The sequence below is a fragment of the Moschus berezovskii genome, chromosome 24 (genome assembly GCF_049115385.1).
Source record: "Moschus berezovskii isolate FMDL1 chromosome 24, NW_MosBer_1.0, whole genome shotgun sequence".
In the NCBI taxonomy this organism is placed as follows: Eukaryota; Metazoa; Chordata; class Mammalia; order Artiodactyla; family Moschidae; genus Moschus; species Moschus berezovskii.
This window is the reverse complement of record NC_142483.1, coordinates 28,210,892-28,231,906: the sequence shown is the minus strand read 5'-3', so window position 1 is coordinate 28,231,906 and position 21,015 is coordinate 28,210,892. Positions and strand designations below refer to the sequence as shown.

Genomic DNA, 21,015 nt, shown 5'->3' with positions numbered 1-21,015 from the left:
CTTCCAACTTAACGCTATCAGCCCACGTTCCTTCTCACATTAACTCTTTTTTTTTTTTAAATAGGTGAGCAAATCTCATAAACATGCTTCAAACAGTTTTCGCTCTTTTTTAAAAAAATAATTTATATTATTTTATTTATTTATTTTTGACTGTGCTGGCTCTTTGTTGCTGCATGGGCTTTTTCTCTAGTTGTGGCAAGTGGGGACTACTGTTTAGTGGCCATGCCCGGGCTTCTCATTGGTGGTGATTTCTCTTATTGCGGAGCACAGACTCTAGGGTAGTGCGGTGGGGAGAAGGGGGGACCAGGAGGAGGGGTGAAATGCTTTAGGAGTTGTGGCTTATGGTCTCTAGAGCCCAGGCTTAGTTGCTCCGCATTGTGTGGGATCTTCCCAGATCAGGGATCGAACCCATGACTCCTTCATTGGCAGGTAGATTCTTTTACCACTGAGCTACCAGGGATGCCCCCATATTAACCCTTACCTTGAGAAAATGAGCATTCCACAGAATAATACTCAAGTGGGGCCTGTCTCTTGAGGATGGAGCCTACGTTTTCTCCCTCTTTTATAAATCCTTCTGGCACCAATTGCTGTTTTGTACATTCGACCTCTCAGTAAGTGCTATGAAGTTGCTGAATGATTCATGAAAAGCTAATGCGGGCTGTGTGCTAATCTGGTAAAAGGAGATGGCTTGTCATAAGACATCATTTTCCTTGTTTATTCGAAAATGTGCTCTTTGGCAGGATTTTTCTGGGTGAAAATAAAAAAGTCCTTCCAAACATTCATCTAAGATACTGGTCTAAAAAGAAGGGAGTAATTTTTTTTTTCTTTTCCTTTTCCTTTGTTGAGATATGATTGACATCTAGCACTATTTATGTTGAAGGTGTACAGTGTAATGACCTGATTTTTATAAATGGAGTCCTTTTTCCTCTTAGTTTCTGGCACACAGTGTTATTATTTGCTTGGAATGAAGTCAGAATACTTTATGATTTCTGCTTTTGGAAGTCACTGTTTATCTTTTAATTGACATTTCCTTTAAGGTATCAGTTCTTGGAATTTCATCCCATTTAGATGTATACGTTTGTTTCTTATGAATGCCGCCCTCCCCTTTCCTCTTTTACCCAGCACGCTCCATCTGGTCTAAGTTTTCACTTGTGCCAGGCACTGGGCTGTCTCCTTTAGGTATGTTACCTAAAAGCTGGCATCTAAGTATATTGACTTCCTATTTCCAGTAGAGAAGCTGAAGCTTTGGAATTAACAGACTTACCTGAGAACGTTGCTCATAATTCAACCTCTTCTTCTGAGTCCAGAGTTCTTACGCTTTTAATTAGGTCATGAGATTTCAGCTCTTTAAATGATAACTGGTTACTGTTTTCCCAGGAAGCAATATTATAAGTAGTGATTAAAAGGAGAAAAAGAGACAGGAATGAAAAATACCAAAATAGTTGCCATCATTGCCAGTACCATCATGAGCAGGTGTCGATTGATTTTAAAAAATAAAAGACCATAAAAATAGTGATTAGTTTTAATGGCTCTGTAGTTCTCATGTTGAGTTAAAGAAGCTTCTGTTACTTTTTCTGGGAACTTAATGATCATTTATTTCTTAGTGTGTAAGGAAAATGCATTCCTAATTTTCACGTGATCGATTTGAAAATGAATGTTTGAGCATAATCAGTCTGTCAACTGAGGACAACTTGTGTATTGATCATTTTTTCTTTGGAAAATTGTTAATTTTCCACTGATTCATTTCAGCTAAAAGTCTACCATACTGTAAGTAGATAGGGTAGAATAAAAATTGTGTAATTGTTTCTTTTGGGGTTAATGGACATGAATTTCTATTTTTCTTTCAATCCTAGGTGTTAACATGTATCACCACTTCTGTGATTTCATCAATCTTTACATTACCCAGCACATTAACAATTCCTTTAGCACAGACGTGTACGTTGTGATGTGGGACACGGTAAGTAAGAACTGGATTTCTGCTTCAGTGCTGTCTTTACCTTGCTCAGTACCCGTTTGACTCTGATCTTATGTAACAGAGTTTTCTAAGATGCACACACTTACATTTACACATGTACACACACATATTCATGCATGTGCAGATGGTGTGAATGAGTCTGTGTGGATGAATTTCTGTGTAGGTATACATATGGCTGGGCTTCCCTGGTGGCTCAGTGACAAAGAATCTGCCTGCTAATGCAGGAGATGTGGGTTTGATCCCTGAGTCAGGAAGATCCCCTGGAGGAGGGAATGACAGCCCACTCCAGTATTCTTGCCTGGAGAATCCCATGGACAGAGGATCCTGGCGGGCTACAGTCCATGGGGTCGCAAAAGAGTCAGACATGACTGAGTGACTGAACCACAACCACAATACGCATGGGAAGATGCACATGTTTTTGAAATTCAGAATGAGGTTGTGGAAGCTTGCTTCCCACGCTTTGAGGAGGTCGAGCTCAGGGTGCCTCTGAGACGAGCATAAAAGATCATCATTGGTTTAAACTGTGACCCCTGGGTGGGGCGAACCTGCCTCTGTTCACAGTCTGGCCTCTGGTGATTGCCATCCATTTTGCTTCTCTGCACCTTCCCTGTTGCTTCCTGCTTCGTGCCAGCTTGTGCCGCGTGTATCTGAGTGTTAGGCCTGCATGTCGCTACACGTGTTGAAGCACATCTGCCATGGGCTTATTTGTTTTTAAGGCATCTTATCTTCCTTCTTCTCTTTGTCTGCCTTTCACTTGTTTTTTTCCTATAGCTGGCCCTGCCACTGGCCAAGGTCACCCCAAAGTTGCCCTGGTACTCTTACCTGTAAAATGTAAAATGGGAGAATTACAGTATCTACCTCAGTGTCGTTTTGAGGATAAAGCGTATCATGTGCAAGCAGTCACAGCGCCTGATCCATAGCACATGTGCTCTGAATGTTAACCATGACAGTGGGCTGGAGAACACATGGTATATAGTGTGCGTGAGAGAGGCTGCCTAACCTGGGAAGTGGGAACAGCCCCTCGAGAAGTCACCTGAGGTTCACCCAGACGTTCCAGTGCTCAGGATGCTCACAGGCCCCGCTCCTACCCCAAGTCTGTTGAGAAGGATGGTTCAGGGGAAATACAGCTTGCTGGCAGAGCAGCATTCAGTTCAGTTCAGTTCAGTTCAGTTGCTCAGTCGTGTCCGACTCTTTGTGACCCCATGAATCACAGCACGCCAGGCCTCCCTGTCCATCACCAACTCCCGGAGTTCACTCAAACCCATGTCCATCGAGTCGGTGATGCCATCGAGCCATCTCATTCTCTGTCGTCCCCGTCTCCTCCTACCCCCAATCCCTCCCAGCATCAGAGTCTTTTCCAGTGAGTCAACGCTTCTGCTTTTCAGGACTCCTCGCAGGCTGTACAGCACAGGTCAGGTGCGGAGAGACGTGATTCCCCCTGGGACAGGTACTGGTCCCCCAGGGCCAGGATCTTCTGAAACAACTGCGTTGGCCACGCCACCAGGATCCCGAGAGGCAAACCAGTTACAGGAGTCCTTGAGCTCTGTCCCCTCCACACTCAGTGTACCCGTCAGGTGTCTTTTAGAATCACAAGCCATGGCCCCTAACACACGGTGGAGGCATGCTGTCCAGTTCCAGAGGGCAGAGCTACACCGTGAATTGAGGTCAGGTTGTCTTGCAGAAGGGGTCTGTTTTGCTAACACTTTCTTTGCTGATGGGGGGCTGGTAGCAGAGCTGTGACAAGAGGTTTCATCATCATGGGTTCCTAGCCCTATAGTTTGATTTCAAGCCTGATGAGAACTGTTTCTAACATTCCCAGCAACTTAATGCTCACTTTTTGGTTTCCTTCTTTGCACGTGTTTTCATTTCCCTCTTGTGTTTCAGTTTTGCTGCCGCCACAGTTCTATTTCTTAGAAATGTTTTTCTGAGCAAAGGGATCTGCTGTCCCTTTCTTTCCTCTTTTGTATATGATTGTGGTTTCTAGGTCCCATGCACAGGCTCCCTGTAGCTCTGAATGATTAACTCAGGGTTGTTGTGCTTTTTTAATTTTTCATTTACATCTGATGTTCTCATATTTAATGCTTACAACTCTCGGTGGGCCAGGGTTTTTATTTATTTTATAGATGAGGAAGTTGAGGTGGTAGTATTTCTAAGACAACACAGTCGGTGAGGGGTGGAGTCAGGGTTCCCATCTAAGCAGTCTGTCCCCAGACCTGCGCCTTGCAACCACAGTGCTTCCTCGTCTCCCTGTACTTCCCTGAAGATCTTGTTAAGTGGACAGAAAGTTTTCCAGAAGCTTCCTTGTATCTCCTTGCATGCTTTTTCGTGTCTTCCTCTAGTGGAGTAAATTATACTGAGCCAGCGTCTACAGCCTCCCCCTTCTCTAAGCCTGCTGGGCTGGAGTGAATAAGGTGCATGGCCACCACGGGGCTCCCCAGTTACTCACTTAATGGGACACATGATGTTAGGGCAGCCTGACCTCGACTGCCCTGTACTCGCAGGGTGCATTTAGCCGAGCAGGTTGGCCGCCCAGATGTGACCTCCTTCCTCTGCTCCTCTCTGTACATCCATTTAGAACCTGTTTTCTTAGTCAGAGAGGCCTTTGCTCGTGGCTCAGTCAGGGTCTCAAGACAGGCAAGTACCAGGTTGTTTCAGAATCGAGACCCCCCAGAAGCCTGGAGGGAGGTTGGGGGAGGTGGTGAGGTGTCCTGTGGCTGCCACCTGGTTCTCTTTTGGTGGGAAGGCCTTGAGGGAAGCAGCTCTGCCACCCTAGGCTGACATGAGTTGAACCCCCCCTGCAGTGGATGGTGTTGCCCTGGAACTGGTCTTTGTGGCCCTGGACAAGCTGTGTGCCCCTAGGAGGAGTTGGGAGCTGGCGGTGCTGCACTTGAGATCAGTTTATAGACTCTCCCCACAAGGAAACTTCTGAGGCCGCCGCTGTAATCTGCACAGAGCTTGGCAGTGTAACTGCTGACCTGGAGCCACGCACCTGGAGACACTCCTGCAGTTGCATTTCTGGGCATGGCAGGATTGCTTTTACACAAGGAGCACCAGGGGGCTTACTGCAGGCTTTCCGCCTTTCCTTGTGCTGGGAAGTGTAGTATAGCTTTATTATTACTATTTTAAATTATATAACTAAGACCAAGTTATAAGGAGTTCAGTCAACCCAGAAGTATATAAAATTTTTTTTAAAGTCTCCTATATCTCCTCGAATTCCATTTCCTTTGAAGGTTAATTGCTGTTAGCATATGTGAGAATCCATTGCAAGATTTTATTTTAATAAATGTAAACACATCTTAATACAACTTATACAAGGACTTATATTAGGATAAATTTGTATAAGCTTATGTCTGTATCATTACAGAAGATAAAATATGTTCTCTCATATTGCTGACTTAACATTATGTAGTGGGCATATTTCCAGGTCAGCACATTTAGGAGGATTATTTCTTTATTATTAATAGTTGCATGCTATTCCATTTGATGGATATAATGGATGGTTTGGTGGATGCCTTAAAGTCAAAGTATTAGTTGCTCAGTCACGTCCTACTCTTTGCGACCCCATGGACTATAGCCCACCAGGCTTCTCTGTCAATGGGATTCTCCAGGCAAGAATACTGAAGTGGGCTGCCATGCCCTCCTCCAGGGGATCTTCCCAACCCAGGGATCGAACCTGGATCTCCCGCATTGCAGGTGGATTCTTTACTGCCTGAGCCACCAGGAATGCCTTAGTGCATGTATTTCTCTCTGCCCCTACTCTGATCACATTTAATTTGTTTCCAGTTCTTTGCTCTTTACAGGAATTCTGTCCTGAACATCTTTTTCATATACATGTATCTTTACACAGTCATCCTAGAATTTCTGAAGGGTAGATTCCTATAAGGGGAATTTCTAAGTCATAGATTGTCTTGCGTTTGAGATATACACAGGAGGAAATTTTTTGTCATCTTAAGACTGTCCAAATATTCTTCAACATAAGACTGGAAAAGTCCCTCCTTCCTCTGTTGCAAATCATTTGAATTTGAGGGATGTGGAAAAAGAAGCTTCTCGAGGTGGTTATTACTGAATAACACATGCCATCTCTGAAAAGGGACCAGTCAGGATCACTGTATTTTATTATTAAATTTTCCTTATTTCATCTTATTTCATCACAAGTGTTTTATCTCAGGAAACTGCCTAGATCACTTCTTTAATTACCCTTTATTTATTATTGAACCAAAACAGGAACATGTAATTTTTGATGGTATTGAAAAGGGCCTTTATTAGAACAGCACCGGAGGCCCACTGAAGGAAAGAATTTTTATTTTTTATCATCCCATCTAACAGTTCTCAATACCTTTGAAATGACTGTAATATGTGCAACATAAAATTTTCAAAATCTGAAAAAAAAGAATGCTGTAAAGATAAAAAGACATGGACATAATGAACATCATGTGTAACCAGCTGGAGACCTTGAATGTAACCCTACAGTATGTATTTCTTATTTCTTTTGGCTGAGTTTTTCCATCTAAATCCTACCATTTTGATATAAATTGACCTACTTCCTTCAGCTGATGGAGTAGTAATTAATTTCTACTTTTCAAAAATGAAATGCATTTGGTAAGTGTCCAGAAAAAACTAGTTCTGCCACATACAGGTTATACGTATGGAGTCTGGAACCGAAGAGACTGGATTTAATCCCAGCTCTGTAAACCCAGCAGTTCTACAGTTGAGGGAGATTACTTTAACTTTGTCTCAGTTTCCTCATCTGTAAAATAGGGATAATGGTATTCCCTCACTCATGAAGTTAGTGCAGTGGTTTAATGTGTTAATAATGTCAAGTTCTTAAAACAATGCCTGGGATGTAGGAAGTATGCAAGATACTATTGTCATTACTCTTATTAATGTCAAAGGGAATTATCAAATATTACTCATTAATCAATAGGGAGATCATTTCCTAGAGTTACTAACATTATATTTTTAATGTTAAAACTTTCAAAGCATTTTTTTACTCTCAGATTTTTTTTTCCTTGGAGGATAATTGCTTTACAGTGTTGTGGTGGTCTCAGCCATATGTTAACATGAATCAGTTCATAACTGTGTGTGTGTGTCTGTGTGTGTGTGTGTCCTCTCCCTCTTGAGCCTCCACCTCTCTGACATTCCACCCCTCTAGGTCATCACAGAGTGCCAGGCTAGGCTCCCTGTGTTATGTAGCCCCTTCCCACTAGGTGCTGTTTTACATACGATAGTGCATAACGTCAGTGCTCATTTTTCAGTTTGTCCTACCCTCTCCTTCTCCGCTGTGTCTGCCAGTCCTTCCTCTACATCTGCATCTCCTTTTCTTCTCTGTAAATAGGATCATCAGTACTATGTTTCTAGATTCCATAAGCACTCAGATTTCTTTCCAAAAGTGCATTCTGTCTGCTCTGATGAGTTTTGCTCCCTGTGCATGTTCTGGTGTGTACAAAAGGTAACGTGTCTATGTGTTGTGGGTTTGGATAGAAAATTCACAGAAAAAAAACGCACAGTGATTCCAGTTTCAAGGACATGAGAATAAAAAGGGCTAGGATGGGAAAACAAAACATTTTTAGCAGACTAAGATTATAATTGTGATGATTATTTCTGATGCTATTACATCAAATTAGGGACTTGCTCAGGCCCAAGATGAAAATCCATTTTTCTTCTGTGGATTTTATGAACTGTGTTTCAGGTTGTTGGTTCCTAACAAGCTAATTCAGGTGTTTTCTGATGTTTTTGAAAAGCCAGGTTAAGCCACAAAGCTAACTTAACTTTGTTTCCACTTTCAGAGCTCCTATGGATATGGTGACCTGTTCTCCGACACGTGGAAAGCATTTACTGATTATGATGTTATACATTTGAAAACTTATGACTTCAAAAGGGTACTGGAAGCTTTACTGAAATGCCTGTAAATAACTGTCATTACCAATGACTCACTAATCAAATTAATATTTAATCTGGGTTTCTGTGAGCTATTATCACTGATTTCTAACTCCTTAGTTTCTTTGTAATAACTAGAATCATCATGATTATTTTAACCATGTAACTTTTAAAAACTTTTCCCCATAACTTTTCTGAAAATATGAATACCATTTGATTGAAATAATTAGCTAATCAAAATATTTTAATGCAAAATAGAGATTAATTTTTTCTATAAAAAAATTGCTGTTTTAGTGTGAAGGATGCAGACTGTAATTCTCTTACCTTTTAAAATATCTCCATTCTTAGGTATGTTTTAAAGAAGCTATTTTTTCCTTACTTCCCCGGATGAGATACGGGCTGTTCTATAATACCCCTCTGGTAAGCATGTCATTTGTGGTTGACAGTCATATTCAGAGAATTGATTCTTGGTGGATTTTAAGATAACATTTAAAAGAAAAAATTAAAAAAAAATTTTTAGTTGGCGGAAATTTGCTTTACAATGTTGTATTGGTTTTTGCCACACAACAATGTGAATCAGTCATAATTATATATATATATATGCACATATACACACACACATAGTTATATACACACATCCCCTCCCTTTTGAGCCTCCCTCCCCTCCCCTTATCCCTCCCTTCTAGGTCATCACAGAGTGCCAGTCTGGGCTCCCTGTGTCATATAGCAACTTCCCACTATCTGTTTTATACGTGATAGTGAATGTATGTTATTGCCACTTTCCCAGTTCATACCACTCTCACCTTCCCCTGGTATGTCTACAAGTCCATTCTTTACTAGGTTCATCGGTACCATTTTTCTAGATTCCATATATCCATTAATATATGATACTTGTTTTTCTGACTTACTTCATTCTGTGTAAGAGGCTCTAGATTCATCCACCTTACTACAGCTGACTCCAGTGTGTTCCTTTTCATTCGACTGTACCACATGTATGTACCACATCTTTATCCATTCATTTGTTGATGGACATCTAGATTGCTTCCATGCCTTGGCTATTATAAATATTGCCACCATGAACACTGGGGTATATGTGTCTTTTAGAATTGTGGTTTTCTCAGGGTATATGCCCAGTAGTGGGATTGCTAGGTCATATGGTAGATGACCAAGACCCAGACTGGTGATGGAAGTAAATTCCGACGCTGTAAAGAGCAATATTGCATAGGAACCTGGAATGTTAGGTTCATGAATCAGTGGTAAATTAGAAGTGGTCAAGAAGGAGATCGCAAAAGTGAACATCGACATTTTAGAAATCAGTGAACTAAAATGGACTGGAATGGGCAAATATTCTTTGGAAGAACTGATGCTGAAGCTCCAATACTTTGGCTACCTGATGCAAAGAACTGATTTATTTGAAAAGACCTGATGCTGGGAAAGATTGAAGGCAGTAGGAGAAGGGGATGATGGAAGATGAGATGGTTGGATGGCACCACAGACTTGATGGACGTGAGTTTGAGCAAGCTCTGGGAGTTGGTGATGGACAGGGAAGCCTGGCATGTTGCAGTCCATGGGGTGGCAAAGAGTTGGACTGAGTGACTGAACTGATGATAGATTTATTGCTAGTGTTTCAAGGAATCTTCATACCGTTTTCCACAATGACTGTATCAGTTTACATTCTCACCAACAGTGTAGGAGGGCCTGGTTTTCTCCATATCCTCTCCAGCATTTATTGTTTGTAGATTTTTTGATGATGGCCGTTAAGATAGTACTTATGTATAACTTGAGAACATCTTAAATAGTAATGCAGAAATTACTCATTGTAATAGGAAATATTGTTTTTTATTGTAGATCTCTGGGTGTCAAAATACCGGGTTATTCAGGGCATTTTCCCAGCATATACTTCACAGACTGAACATCACACAAGAGGGTCCCAAGGTAATGGCTGCATTATGGTTTCTGAGGTAGGCTCGACTTTTCACCCCCTGATGAAAGTCAGTATCATCTTTACAGAAAAAGGAGATCATCAGCAAACAGTGTTTTCTGGGTTAACCAGAAATTCTGACCTGGAATAATTTGAAATCAGATGTCAACAGCATAGGAAATTTTGATAAACTAAGAGATAGTGCAAGAATGTACTTTTTTTTTTTCTTTTTCCTTTCCCTATCTCTCCCCTTCCTCTCCCAAGATCCCACCCAGCCCACACATCCTCTGTCCCCAAATATATCAAACAAACAGAAGTAGTGTAATGAATGCATTTTGCCTTCTGTGGCTAAAGTGAGTACATTTTTATCCCCTGGGAGAACTGTGAAGAAATCAGGCTAAAAGGGAAAAAAAAAGTCCCATAAAGGTGTCCTTATTGAGTTTTATCTCTTGGTGAAAATCCCATTTTAAGTTTTATTTATTTGTCTGTCCAGGCATTCACAGCAATATTTTGCCTTTTTCACAGGGTGGAAAAATTCGAGTGACCATTCTCGCACGGAGCACAGAGTATCGGAAAATACTGAACCAAAATGAGGTCAGTTTTTGGTATGCATTTTTAATAGCAACATATTGAATTTAACTTCCTATGAGTAATGTGCTTTGTTTTTATTTTTTTTTCATATCCTACTAAATGCTTTGGTTGAAGTTATTAGCTTTTAGAATATTTTGATGGCTGCACCCAGTTCATTTATTAGATTTCTGCTGGAAATCATCAAACCAGAAATTACTAAATGAGCTCTGCCTTACTACAGACATTCCTCTGCACTAACTCAGAGTGGAAACAGAGACAAAACCACCCGAGTCCTGCCTTTGCTGCCATGGATTGCCAAACATCTTGTCTCTGGACAAACTAGCAGCCGAGCAATGGGAGAATATCTTTGGGCAGATGGTAGATGGAGTGTGGCAAGACTATGGCCTCCAGCAGCAGATGAAGTTGGAAAAGTCCTTATCCTTTTCATGGGTATCTTAGAAATTAGTTCCCCTCTTATGCTTCCTGAGTCATTTCAACAACATCAATTCATAACTTATACTTAATTTCAACAAGATTGCAATGGCAGGCTCCCTGCAACATCAGGACGGGGTGATGTCCTTGCAATAGTAAGGTTTCTAGATGTCTGGAAAAGACAAGGATTGTCCCCTAGAGATTCCACAAGGAGTGCAGCACTGTGTACACCTTGATTTCATCCCACTGAGACTTCTGTCTCTGTGTGTCAAATTTCTGTGCTACAGAACTGTAAGAGGATAAATTGTGTTGTTTTAAGATGATAAGTGTGTAGTAATTTGTCATAGTAGCAAATAGAGAGGCATGAAACTGACTTCTTTATTTATTTGTAAATCACTCTGGCTGCAAGAATAGGAGCAGGGAGATTGATTAAGAGCTGTTGCCCTGATAAGAGCTTAGATGAAGGGGAGGACAGGAGGGATGACAAGATAAATGGCTTCGGGATATATCTTGGAGATAGAGCCTATGACACTGCTTGTGGGAGTGTAAAGTTATAGCCTCGGTGAGGCCAGGAGAGGTAGTGAGAATCAGGCATGACTGATTAGCCTAAGCACTTCAGTGGACCTGAGATGGGAGGGAATTTGGGGGCAGGTTTTGATGGGTAAAATGTTTGGCACAAGTTAATTTGGATGCCTAAGAGGCTGATCCAAATTGTGTAATTAGCATCTCTTCTCGAGACACATACGGATTATGGAGGACATGAACATATGGTGTAATGAGGCATCGATTGTAAGCTCTGTGGATGGAGGAAATGAATAGCGTGCGTATGTGTGTTTTAAAGACCTGGAAATAAAAATGTATCAAGTAATGCACTGTGGGGTGGACAGATGAGATGCGTCATTAGTAGGCAGATGAGTGGTACTTATTGGTAAGGTAACACATTTTGGATGCAAGTATGTGCCAAGCGTGGGTTCCCTCTGCCTGTCCTTCAACTCTCCCAGCAGACCAATAATATCAGTATTTTATTATTGTTCTCCATTCTAAATGAGAACACTGAACCCTGGAAGTTAAAAAAACATGCCCAAGTTCACCCAGCTGGTGAGCAGAGTAACGGGGTGGGGTGGGAGAGGGAAGGGAGCCTCCTTCATAGGCAGAGAACACTCCATAGCTGTAACCCAGCTTCACCTGGGAGGAGGCTGACCACTTTCCTTCCCTGTCCACCGGTCAACTGCTGGAGCGAAGTCCAGTAGAAAGGTACCGCCGATGGGTGCTACACTGCAGCTGTCCATGTTCCCACATCCAGCCCCGCAGGTCACCTGGATGCTGTTGCCCTAAGGCAGGATTTGGACCTTCAGCTCCAACCCCAAGCCATCGTGTGCCCAACTGGTTGCTTTGCTCCCAGGATTGGTGTCACTGAGAAAGGCAACTCCCAGGTAGAGAAGAAAGCACTTTTCCCTTTTCCTTGACTCATGAATAGATAACAAAACCTAGATACCCTCATTAAATGATGGTTCATGCAGTCTTGCCCAGACTCAAGGTTAGAGCAGTCATTCCAGAAGGAGTATGGCTATGTCTCTGGTCTGACTAGAAATCATGGGAAAGAGCATGCTTCCTTCGGGATCCTTGGAGACATGTGACTCCTTTTAGGTAGGCCCATCTCAATACAAGACAGGGGCTCATGCCCTCTGATTAATTCTCCCCTGGAAAGTGGAATTCTAATCTCTCCTCACTCCGTCAATTACTTGCTATAAACAATGTATCTGTGAGCGTCTAGGGACTGTCCAGTGAGAGAAACTTCCATTTTATGACTCTGTGAGTGTGTGATGGGGGATGGGATTGGATTCGGGCTACTGCCAGTTGCTTTTTATAAGCGAGAGAGTGGAGTGCACTAGCCAAGAACACAGGCTCTGGGGTCAGATGACCTAGATTTAGTTTTGGCCCTGCCGTTTGCTGTATGGGAGATCCTGGGAAAGTTGTTTAGCTTCTCTAAGACGTCAGTACCTCATTTATGAAATGTGTATGATATAATACTTCCTTGGTATGGTGTTTGTGAGCAGGAAGTGACGTATACCTGAAGCGCTTGGAAATGCCAGCGTGATTTCAGTGCAGTCAGTGATGCTTCTGTACCTGTTGCTGGTGCAATCACAGTGTACACACGAGAGAGCAGGACACAGATACAAAATGCTTCTGAAGAGCAGTGACCTGCGGTGTTGGGTCCGTTAAGACGACTTGTTTGTGAGGGACCTAGAGAACCAGGGTGATGCTTTTGATGTGATGGTTAATTAATCGAGCTTAGTTGTTTTCTCTTTGCTAAAAGTATAGTTGTTTTTCTGTGTAGAGATGTTGAAATTTTTTTCTGCCGGAAGTTTAGTATTTTTGGTGGATGAGTTTCCAAAGCACTAGGTGTTTGTCTGAAATGATACAATGGGTAGGAAGAAAACTCTGAAACAAAGTTGGTGCCCAGTGAATATAGGCTGAAAGTTGAGGGACCAACTATTAGAATAACAGCAGTTAAAAGGTAACATTTCATGTGTGTCTATGACAAGCCCTTTGCTTTTATGAATTTTCTCCTTTCATACTCATAGCAGCCCAGGGCAGAACAGTTTTAGGAAGGTGGTGTGTTCCTCCCTAAAATGCAGAGGTGGAGCCTGTATCTGAACTCAGTTAAGGTTTCACACTGAAACATTTGTATGAAAATATAAAGGGGATTTAATACTTGAAACATAACTTTACATGAAAAATAAGAAATTTGGGGACTTCAAGGTAAATAAAACTGAAGAGAAGGAAGGAAAAGAAATTCTAAATATATTTCTTTTTTCCCCCAGCTTGTAAATGCACTGAAAACAATATCTACATTTGAGGTCCAGATTGTTGATTATAAGTATAAGTAAGTAATAATCCAGTCTTGGGCAGATCCTGTGCTCTTTGGCTTGGATGAGGGAGGAGCCTCCTCATCCTTTGGCGGGGAGAGGAGGGAGGACTTTGTGACTGGGAGGTGTTGGCACTTGTGGATCTGGAAGGGACAGGCGGATACCATCCGTGAATGAAGTGGGCGGCTGAGGACGCCGAGCTGAGTGGGCAGAAGTTCTCCAGCTGTGACAGGCCTGATGTTGCTGCACTATCCCTTTTTAAAGAGAAGTGATGAATCCTATTTTCATTTGAAATTTCTGAATTTCTAAAGTCAGCAACTGGGGGACTTCCCTGGTGGTCCAGTGGTTAAGATTTCACCTTTCACCGTAGGGGCTGCTGGTTCAATCCCTGTTTGGGGAGCTAAATCCCACATGCCTTGTGGCCCCCAAAAAATCAAAACATAAAGCAGAAGCAATATTGTAACAAATTCAATAAAGACTTTAAAAATGGTCCACATAAAAAAAAAAAATCTTAAAAACCAGCAACTAATTCCAAATTTTAAAAAATGGCGTAAGCCTGAATTGCCCTGTTAGCTGCTGGGTTTCATCTTCTGGCCTAAGATTAGTCATATGGGAATAATTTGAGGTTCATAGAACAGTATGAGGTTTAAAAATAATCTTATAAAATATTTACATTTCTGGCACTTCCCCAGTGGTTCGCCTTCTAATGCTGTAGGTGTGGGTTAGATCTCTGGCTGGGGACCTAAGGTCCTGCATGCTGTGGGGTAAGGCTAAAAATTAAAAAGAAAAAAAATTTTTTTTACATTTCCTTTAAAATTCTAACACAATTAAAAAGTTAGAAAGATAGAATTTGTCTACCATTTATGTAGCTCCTGTTGATATAGAAACTATATCATAGGTTATATGTTCCGTAACCCCTGTCTACGTAACCCCTGTTGATACAGAAACTATAGGGCTATAAAAGTAATACATGTTCTTGATTGAAAAAGTCAAGCAGTACAGAAAAGTTCCAAAGGAAAATGAATACTTTTCTCTCTCCTTTTCACCCACCCACAGTCATAGTGTTGTTTTCCAAATTTAACAGCTTTTTTCTGTGTTAAAAAGTACACATTTACCAACATACAGTGCCTCACATGGTTTGGTTTAAACTTATTTGTAAGCCTGGGCGTTTAGCACCTGATTTGTTACGTGTTTGTTCATTTACACAAGTCTTTGTGAGGTAGCTGCCATGAGCTGGCCACCTGGCTTCGAAGTAGGAAGACAGTTACGGAGGAAGCATGGCCGTGTCCCGACATCACTCAGTACAAATAAATAGCGGTTGCAAGGACAGCTACTGTTTATTGAGACTTCCTGTTTTTTCCCCCCAATCTTTAAACTTTTTATTTGTATTGGGGTAGAACCGATTAACAATATTGTGGTAGTTTCAGGTGAACAGCATAGGGACTCAGCCATACATATACACATATCTCTTCTCCCCCAAACTTCCCTCCGATCCATGCTGCCACATAACATTGAGCAGTTCCATGTGCTATATGGTAGGTCCTTGTTGGTTATCCATTTTAGTATAACTGTCCGTACATGATCTTCCCAACTGTCCCTTCTCCCAGACAGCCATAAGTTCGTTAATCTAAGTCTGCGAGCGCTGACACGTATTCTTAATGCTTTCCTTGCTCTGTCTCATCTTCCTCTTTCAAGAGTCTTGTGAAGTTTCTGAAGCTATTTCTGTTTGACAGGTGACACTAACCCAATGGTGGCAGTCCTCACTGCCACCTGAGGAAGTGCAGAGGCAAGAAGAGAGCCCAGGGTTAGTGACAGTAAATTCAGACCTTGCCAACCTGAGGGACACGATAGAAGCATAATAGCGTTTATAGGCATTTCCCAGAAATGACCGCTCCACGGATGTGTTCCCTGGGCGAATGCCCCTCGTCCCCTCAGTATCAGTTGGCATCCCAGGGGACCTGAGGCACATGCACCTCGTGTGAGATGCGCTTGTGCAGGTGCGGGATTTCTGTTCTCTCCCGAGAGGAAGCTCTTCAAAGCGGAGAAGCTGATTAAGAGGAAAGTTGCTTCCCCTTCTTCATGCAAACAGATCTTGTTCATTTATTTCTCTTCACTTTGGGTGGGACTGGGAGATTGGATTCTATTTTATTTATCAGAGTATTAGACTCTGTCCAGCATTTCTTCCCAGCCTCACTTCAGTGAACTTTTTTGGCTGTTGTTCTTGCTGTTCAGTCACTCAGTAGTGTCAGACTCTTTGTGACCCCATGGACTGCAGCACGCCAGGCCTCCCTGTCCTTTACCATCTCCCGGAGCCTGCTCAGACTCATGTCCATTGAGTCAATGATGCATTCCAACCGTCTTGTCCTCTGTTTCCCTTTCTCCTCCTGCCTTCTATCTTTCCCAGCATCAGGGTTTTTTCCAGTGAGGCAGCTCATCGCATCAGGTGGCCAAATCAAGAGGCTTTTAGTTCCTCTTTGCTTTCTGCCATAAGGGTGGTGTCGTCTGCATATCTGAGATTATTGATATTTCTCCCAGCAATCTTGATTCCAGCTTGTGCTTCATCCAACCTGACATTTCACATGATGTACTCTGCATATAAGTTAAATAAGCAAGATGACAATATATGGCCTTGACATACTACTTTCCCAGTTTTGAGCCAGTCTGTTGTTCCATGTCCAGTTCTAACTGTTGCCTCTTGACTTGCATACAGATTTTGCAGGAGGCAAAAGGTGATTTGGTATTCCCATCTCTTTAAGAATTTCCCACAGTTTGTTGTGATCCACACAGTCAAAAACTTCAGTGTAATCAATAAAGCAGAGGTAGATGTTTTTCTGGAATTCTCTTGATTTTTCTATGATCCAACAGATGTTGGCAATTTGTTCGCTGGGTCTTCTGCCTTTTCTAAATCCATCTTGAACATCTGGGAGTTCTCGGTTCATGTACTGTTGAAGAGAATTTCGAGCATTACTTTACTAGTGTGTGAGATGAGTGCAATTATGTGGTAGTTTGAACGTTCTTTGGCATTGCCCTTTTTTGCGATTGGAATGAAAACTGACCTTTTCCAGTCCTGTGGTCACTGCTGGGTTTTCCAAATTTGCTGGCATTTTGAGTGCAGCACTTTCACAGCATCATCTTTTAGGATTTGAAATAGCTCACCTGGAATTCCATCACCTCCACTAGCTTTGTTTGTAGTGATGCTTCCTAAGGCCCACTTGACTTCACACTCCAGAATGTCTGTCTCTAGGTGAGTGATCACACCATCGTGGTTATCTGGGTCATGAAGATCTTTTTTGTACAGTTCTCCTGTGTATTCTTGCCACCTCTTCTCAATATCTTCTGCTTCTGTTAGGTCCATACCATTTCTGTCCTTAATTGTGCACATCTTTGCATGAAATGTTCCCTTGGTATCTCTCATTGTTTTGAAGAGGTTTCTAGTCTTTCCTATTCTGTTGTATTCCTCTATTTCTTTGGACTGTTCACTTAGGAAGGCTTTTTTCTCTCTCCTTGCTGTTCTTTGGAACTCTGCATTCACATGGGTGTATCTTTCCTTTTCTCCTTTGTCTTTTGCCTCTCTTCTTTTCTCAGCTATTTGTAAGGCCTCCTCAGGCAACCGTTTTGCCTTTTTGCATTTCTTTTTCTTGGGGATGGTTTTTATCACTGCCTCCTGTACAAAGTCACAAACCTCTGTCCATAGTTCTTTAGGCACTGTCTATCAGATCTAATCCCTTGAATCTATTTATCACTTCCAGTGTATAATCGTAAGGGATTTGATTTAGGTCATACCTGAATGATCTAGTGGTTTTCCCTACTTTCGTCAATTTAAGTCTGAATTTGGCAATAAGAAGTTCATGGTCTGAGCCACAGTCAGCTCCCAGTCTTGTTTTTGCTGATTCTGTAGAGCTTCTCCATCTTTGGTTGCAAGGAATATAATCAATCTGATTTCTATATTGCCCATCTGGTGATGTCCATGTGTAGAGTCATCTCTTATGTTATTGGTAGAGAGTGTTCACTGTGACCACTGTGTTCTCTTGGCATAAGTCTGTTAGCCTTTGCCCTGCTTCATTTTGTACTCCAAGGCAAAACTTGCCTGTTACTCAAGGTATCTCTTTAGTTCCTACTTTTGCATTCCATTCCCCTGTGATAAAAAGGACATCTTTTTTGGGTGCTAGTTCTAGAAGGTCTTGTAGGTCTTCATCAGTTCAGTTCAGTCTCTCAGTTGTGTCCGACTCTTTGCGACCCCATGAATCCCAGCACACCAGGCCTCCCTGACCATCACCAACTCCCGGAGTTCACTCAAACTCATGTCCATCAAGTTGGTGATGCCATCCAGCCATCTAATTCTCTGTCGTCCCCATCTCCTCTTGCCCCCAATCCCTCCCAGCATCAGTCTTTTCCAGTGAGTCAATTCTTTGCATGAGGTGGCCAAAGTATTGGAGTTTCAGCTTTAGCATCAGTCCTTCCAATGAACACCCAGGATTGATCTCCTTTAGGATGGACTGGTTGGATCTCCTTGCAGTACAAGGGACTCTCAAGAGTGTTCTCCAGCACCACAGTTCAAAAGCATCAATTCTTTGGCGATCAGCTTTCTTCACAGTCCAACTCTCACATCCATACATGACCACGGGAAAAACCATAGCCTTGACTAGATGGGCCTTTGTTGGCAAAGTAATGTCTCTGCTTTTTAATATACTATCTAGGTTGGTCATAACCTTCCTTCCAAGGAGTAAGCGTCTTTTAATTTCATGGCTGCAGTCAGCATCGCAGTGATTTTGGAGCCCAAAAAAATAAAGTCTGACACTGTTTCCACTGTTTCCCCATCTATTTCCCATGAAGGGATAGGACCAGATGCCATGATCTTTGTTTTCTGAATGTTGAGCTTCAAGCCAACCTTTTCACTCTCCTCTTTCACTTTCATCAAGAGGCTTTTTAGTTCCTCTTCACTTTCTGCCATAGAACCATTCAATTTCAACTTCTTTGGCATTAGTGGTTTGGGCATAAACTTGGATTACTGTGATACTGAATGGTTTGCCTTGGAAATGAACAGAGATCATTTTGTCGTTTTTGAGATTACACCCAAGTACTGCATTTTGGACTCTTTTGTTGACTCTGAGGGCTTCTCCATTTCTTCTGAAGGATTCTTGCCCACAGTAGTAAATGTAATAGTCATCTGAATTAAATTCTTCCACTCCCGTCCATTTTAGTTCACTAATTCCTAAACTGTCAGTGTTCATTCTTACCATCTCCTGTTTAACCACTTGCAATTTACCTTGATTTGTGGACCTTTTGCCTTACTTTCATTTCAAAGTTTGCACATCTTTCAGTGTCTTGAATTCAAAGACCAGCACGCATAAAATTGTGGATTCATCTGTTGCACAGACAGGAAAATGCCCTCATGGTATCTGAGATAATTTTAGGGGTTCACAGATGTCAATTGAATAACTCAAATCATGCAAGGAAGAATTTATTTTATTTTTGAAAAGTTCTTGTATGATCTTAAGGAAATAGTTTTCAGTTGGTTGCTAAATATATCATAACATCACTGTAATGCTTGCTAATTCCACTTTTTCATAAAGAGAGAGTGAGCCTCAGGATCAGAGCTTTGCCTTGCAGTGTTACCTACCTACCTTGGAATAATGCTTTTTAGCATGATTATACCCATTTTTACAGTTTTATGTCATGTGTTACTAGTTTTCCATTTAAGACAGATATAAAAGTTTCCTTCTAAAATAAGAACATGCAAGTTTTTAAAAAGGCAAGCTTAACTTAGAAAAAATGTTTATTAAGTAAGCTGTTAGTTATGTGAGTAGGCTTGAAATTGGCAAATATCATGAGGAAATGTACTTTAAATTGGGAAAGACACTTGTATAAATGTTGTTACCATGAATCGTGAGCTTACTCAACTCAGTACTTTCCCTCTCCTCCCCTTTCTTTTGTTGTTCTTTGTGTTCACAGGGAACTTGGGTTTTTAGATCAGCTGAGAATCACGCATAACACAGACATATTTATTGGAATGCATGGGGCTGGTCTTACCCATTTACTTTTCCTTCCAGACTGGGCTGCGGTGTTTGAACTGTAAGTGTTTGGGGACAGTTTAATATTGAGGCAGCTGATAATGCTTTTTCTGCTTGCTGAGACTTTCATTCAGAGCCTCAAAAGGCTTAATATTTAATCATTACAAAGAAGTCACATCATATATATATCTAGAAAGAAAAGAAAAAAAGACCTAAAAGTTTGAAGACTGCAGTTATCCTTAGCAAGCAAATATCCCTTTCCTCCCCCATCTCAGCAGGATTTGGGAGATATGAATCTGTGGTTTCCTTCCTCTGAGTGCGTTCCTGTGTGCTTGTCAAAGTGAAAGCCTCTCCCTGCCATCATTGTAGCTATTGTGTGAAAAGAGAGCCCGTGTGTTGTACACCCCTGTTCATAGCAGTGTTATCTCATTAGTCAAGAGGTCGAAGAAACTCTATTTTCCATTGACTATGGAACAGGTAAATGAAATGTGATACAGACACAAACACATCCAGTGGAATACTATTCAGCCTTACAAAAGAAAGAAATCCTGTCTCATGCAGTGACAGGGATGAACTTTGAGGACATTATGTTAAGTGAAATGTTTCTCTGAAAAGCACGAATACTATATGATTTCACTTTCATGAGGTACATAGAGAAGTCAGATTCATAGAGATAGAAAGTAGATGGGCGGGTGTCAAGAACTGGTGGGAGAGGTGAAGGGGGCTTAGTGTTTAATGAGGACAGAGTTTTACTTTTGCATGATGAAAGTGTTCTGGTGATTGGTTGTAACAGTGAGGTATATGTACTCCTGAACTGTACACTTAAAAATGGTTAAGATGGCAAATTTTATGTCATGTGTTTTCTTTTAAAAAGAGAGAGAGGGGGTTTGAGTGTCTGTACTTCTAGTGAAGAACACAGCTCCAAAACATAAGCCAACCTCTTTGCTTGGTGCTCACAGGACCATACAATTCCACGGGCCTGTATGATTCCATATACACACACAGGAGACTGAGGCCTCAGGTGAAAGTCATTTTCCCACAGCGTTCCTCTAACTTGGTGGTTGGTTGTGGAGACATGGACCTCTCTCCTTTAATAATTCTACTCTGGATACCAACAGTGATTGCTGTTACCTGATTTCCTCCCCTTGCATCTAAATATCTTGATTTTGTGGTCGTATTTCAAAAATAACTTGGCATTTAAATGAGAGACTATTTAGAAAAAAAGTTGTCATAAACTTTCAACACCCTGAAAAACCTTTAAAAATAAATATATATGTTAGAGAAATAGCTAGATCATTGTGGGATTCTATTTTAGTTCTTCCTTTCTCCCTGAGAGGGGGGGAAAGAGAAAAAGGAAGG

The 21,015-nt window shown here is 41.5% G+C and overlaps 1 protein-coding gene across 4 annotated transcripts in view; it reads left to right on the top strand.

The window, feature by feature from the left end:
* The window catches only part of EOGT (EGF domain specific O-linked N-acetylglucosamine transferase), a 57,851-nt gene that overhangs the window by 15,662 nt on the left and 21,174 nt on the right, over positions 1-21,015 (top strand). For all 4 annotated transcript variants that reach the window (XR_008684193.2, XM_055414289.2, XM_055414287.2 and 1 more), the window contains exons 9-15: positions 1,854-1,957; positions 7,762-7,854; positions 8,201-8,272; positions 9,701-9,787; positions 10,299-10,367; positions 13,601-13,662; positions 19,598-19,717. Coding sequence is in view for 3 of the 4 variants with exons in the window: in XM_055414289.2 (XP_055270264.2) it covers positions 1,854-1,957; positions 7,762-7,854; positions 8,201-8,272; positions 9,701-9,787; positions 10,299-10,367; positions 13,601-13,662; positions 19,598-19,717 (607 nt within the window). In the remaining variant the exon portion in view is untranslated. The remainder of the gene's footprint in view (positions 1-1,853; positions 1,958-7,761; positions 7,855-8,200; positions 8,273-9,700; positions 9,788-10,298; positions 10,368-13,600; positions 13,663-19,597; positions 19,718-21,015) is intronic.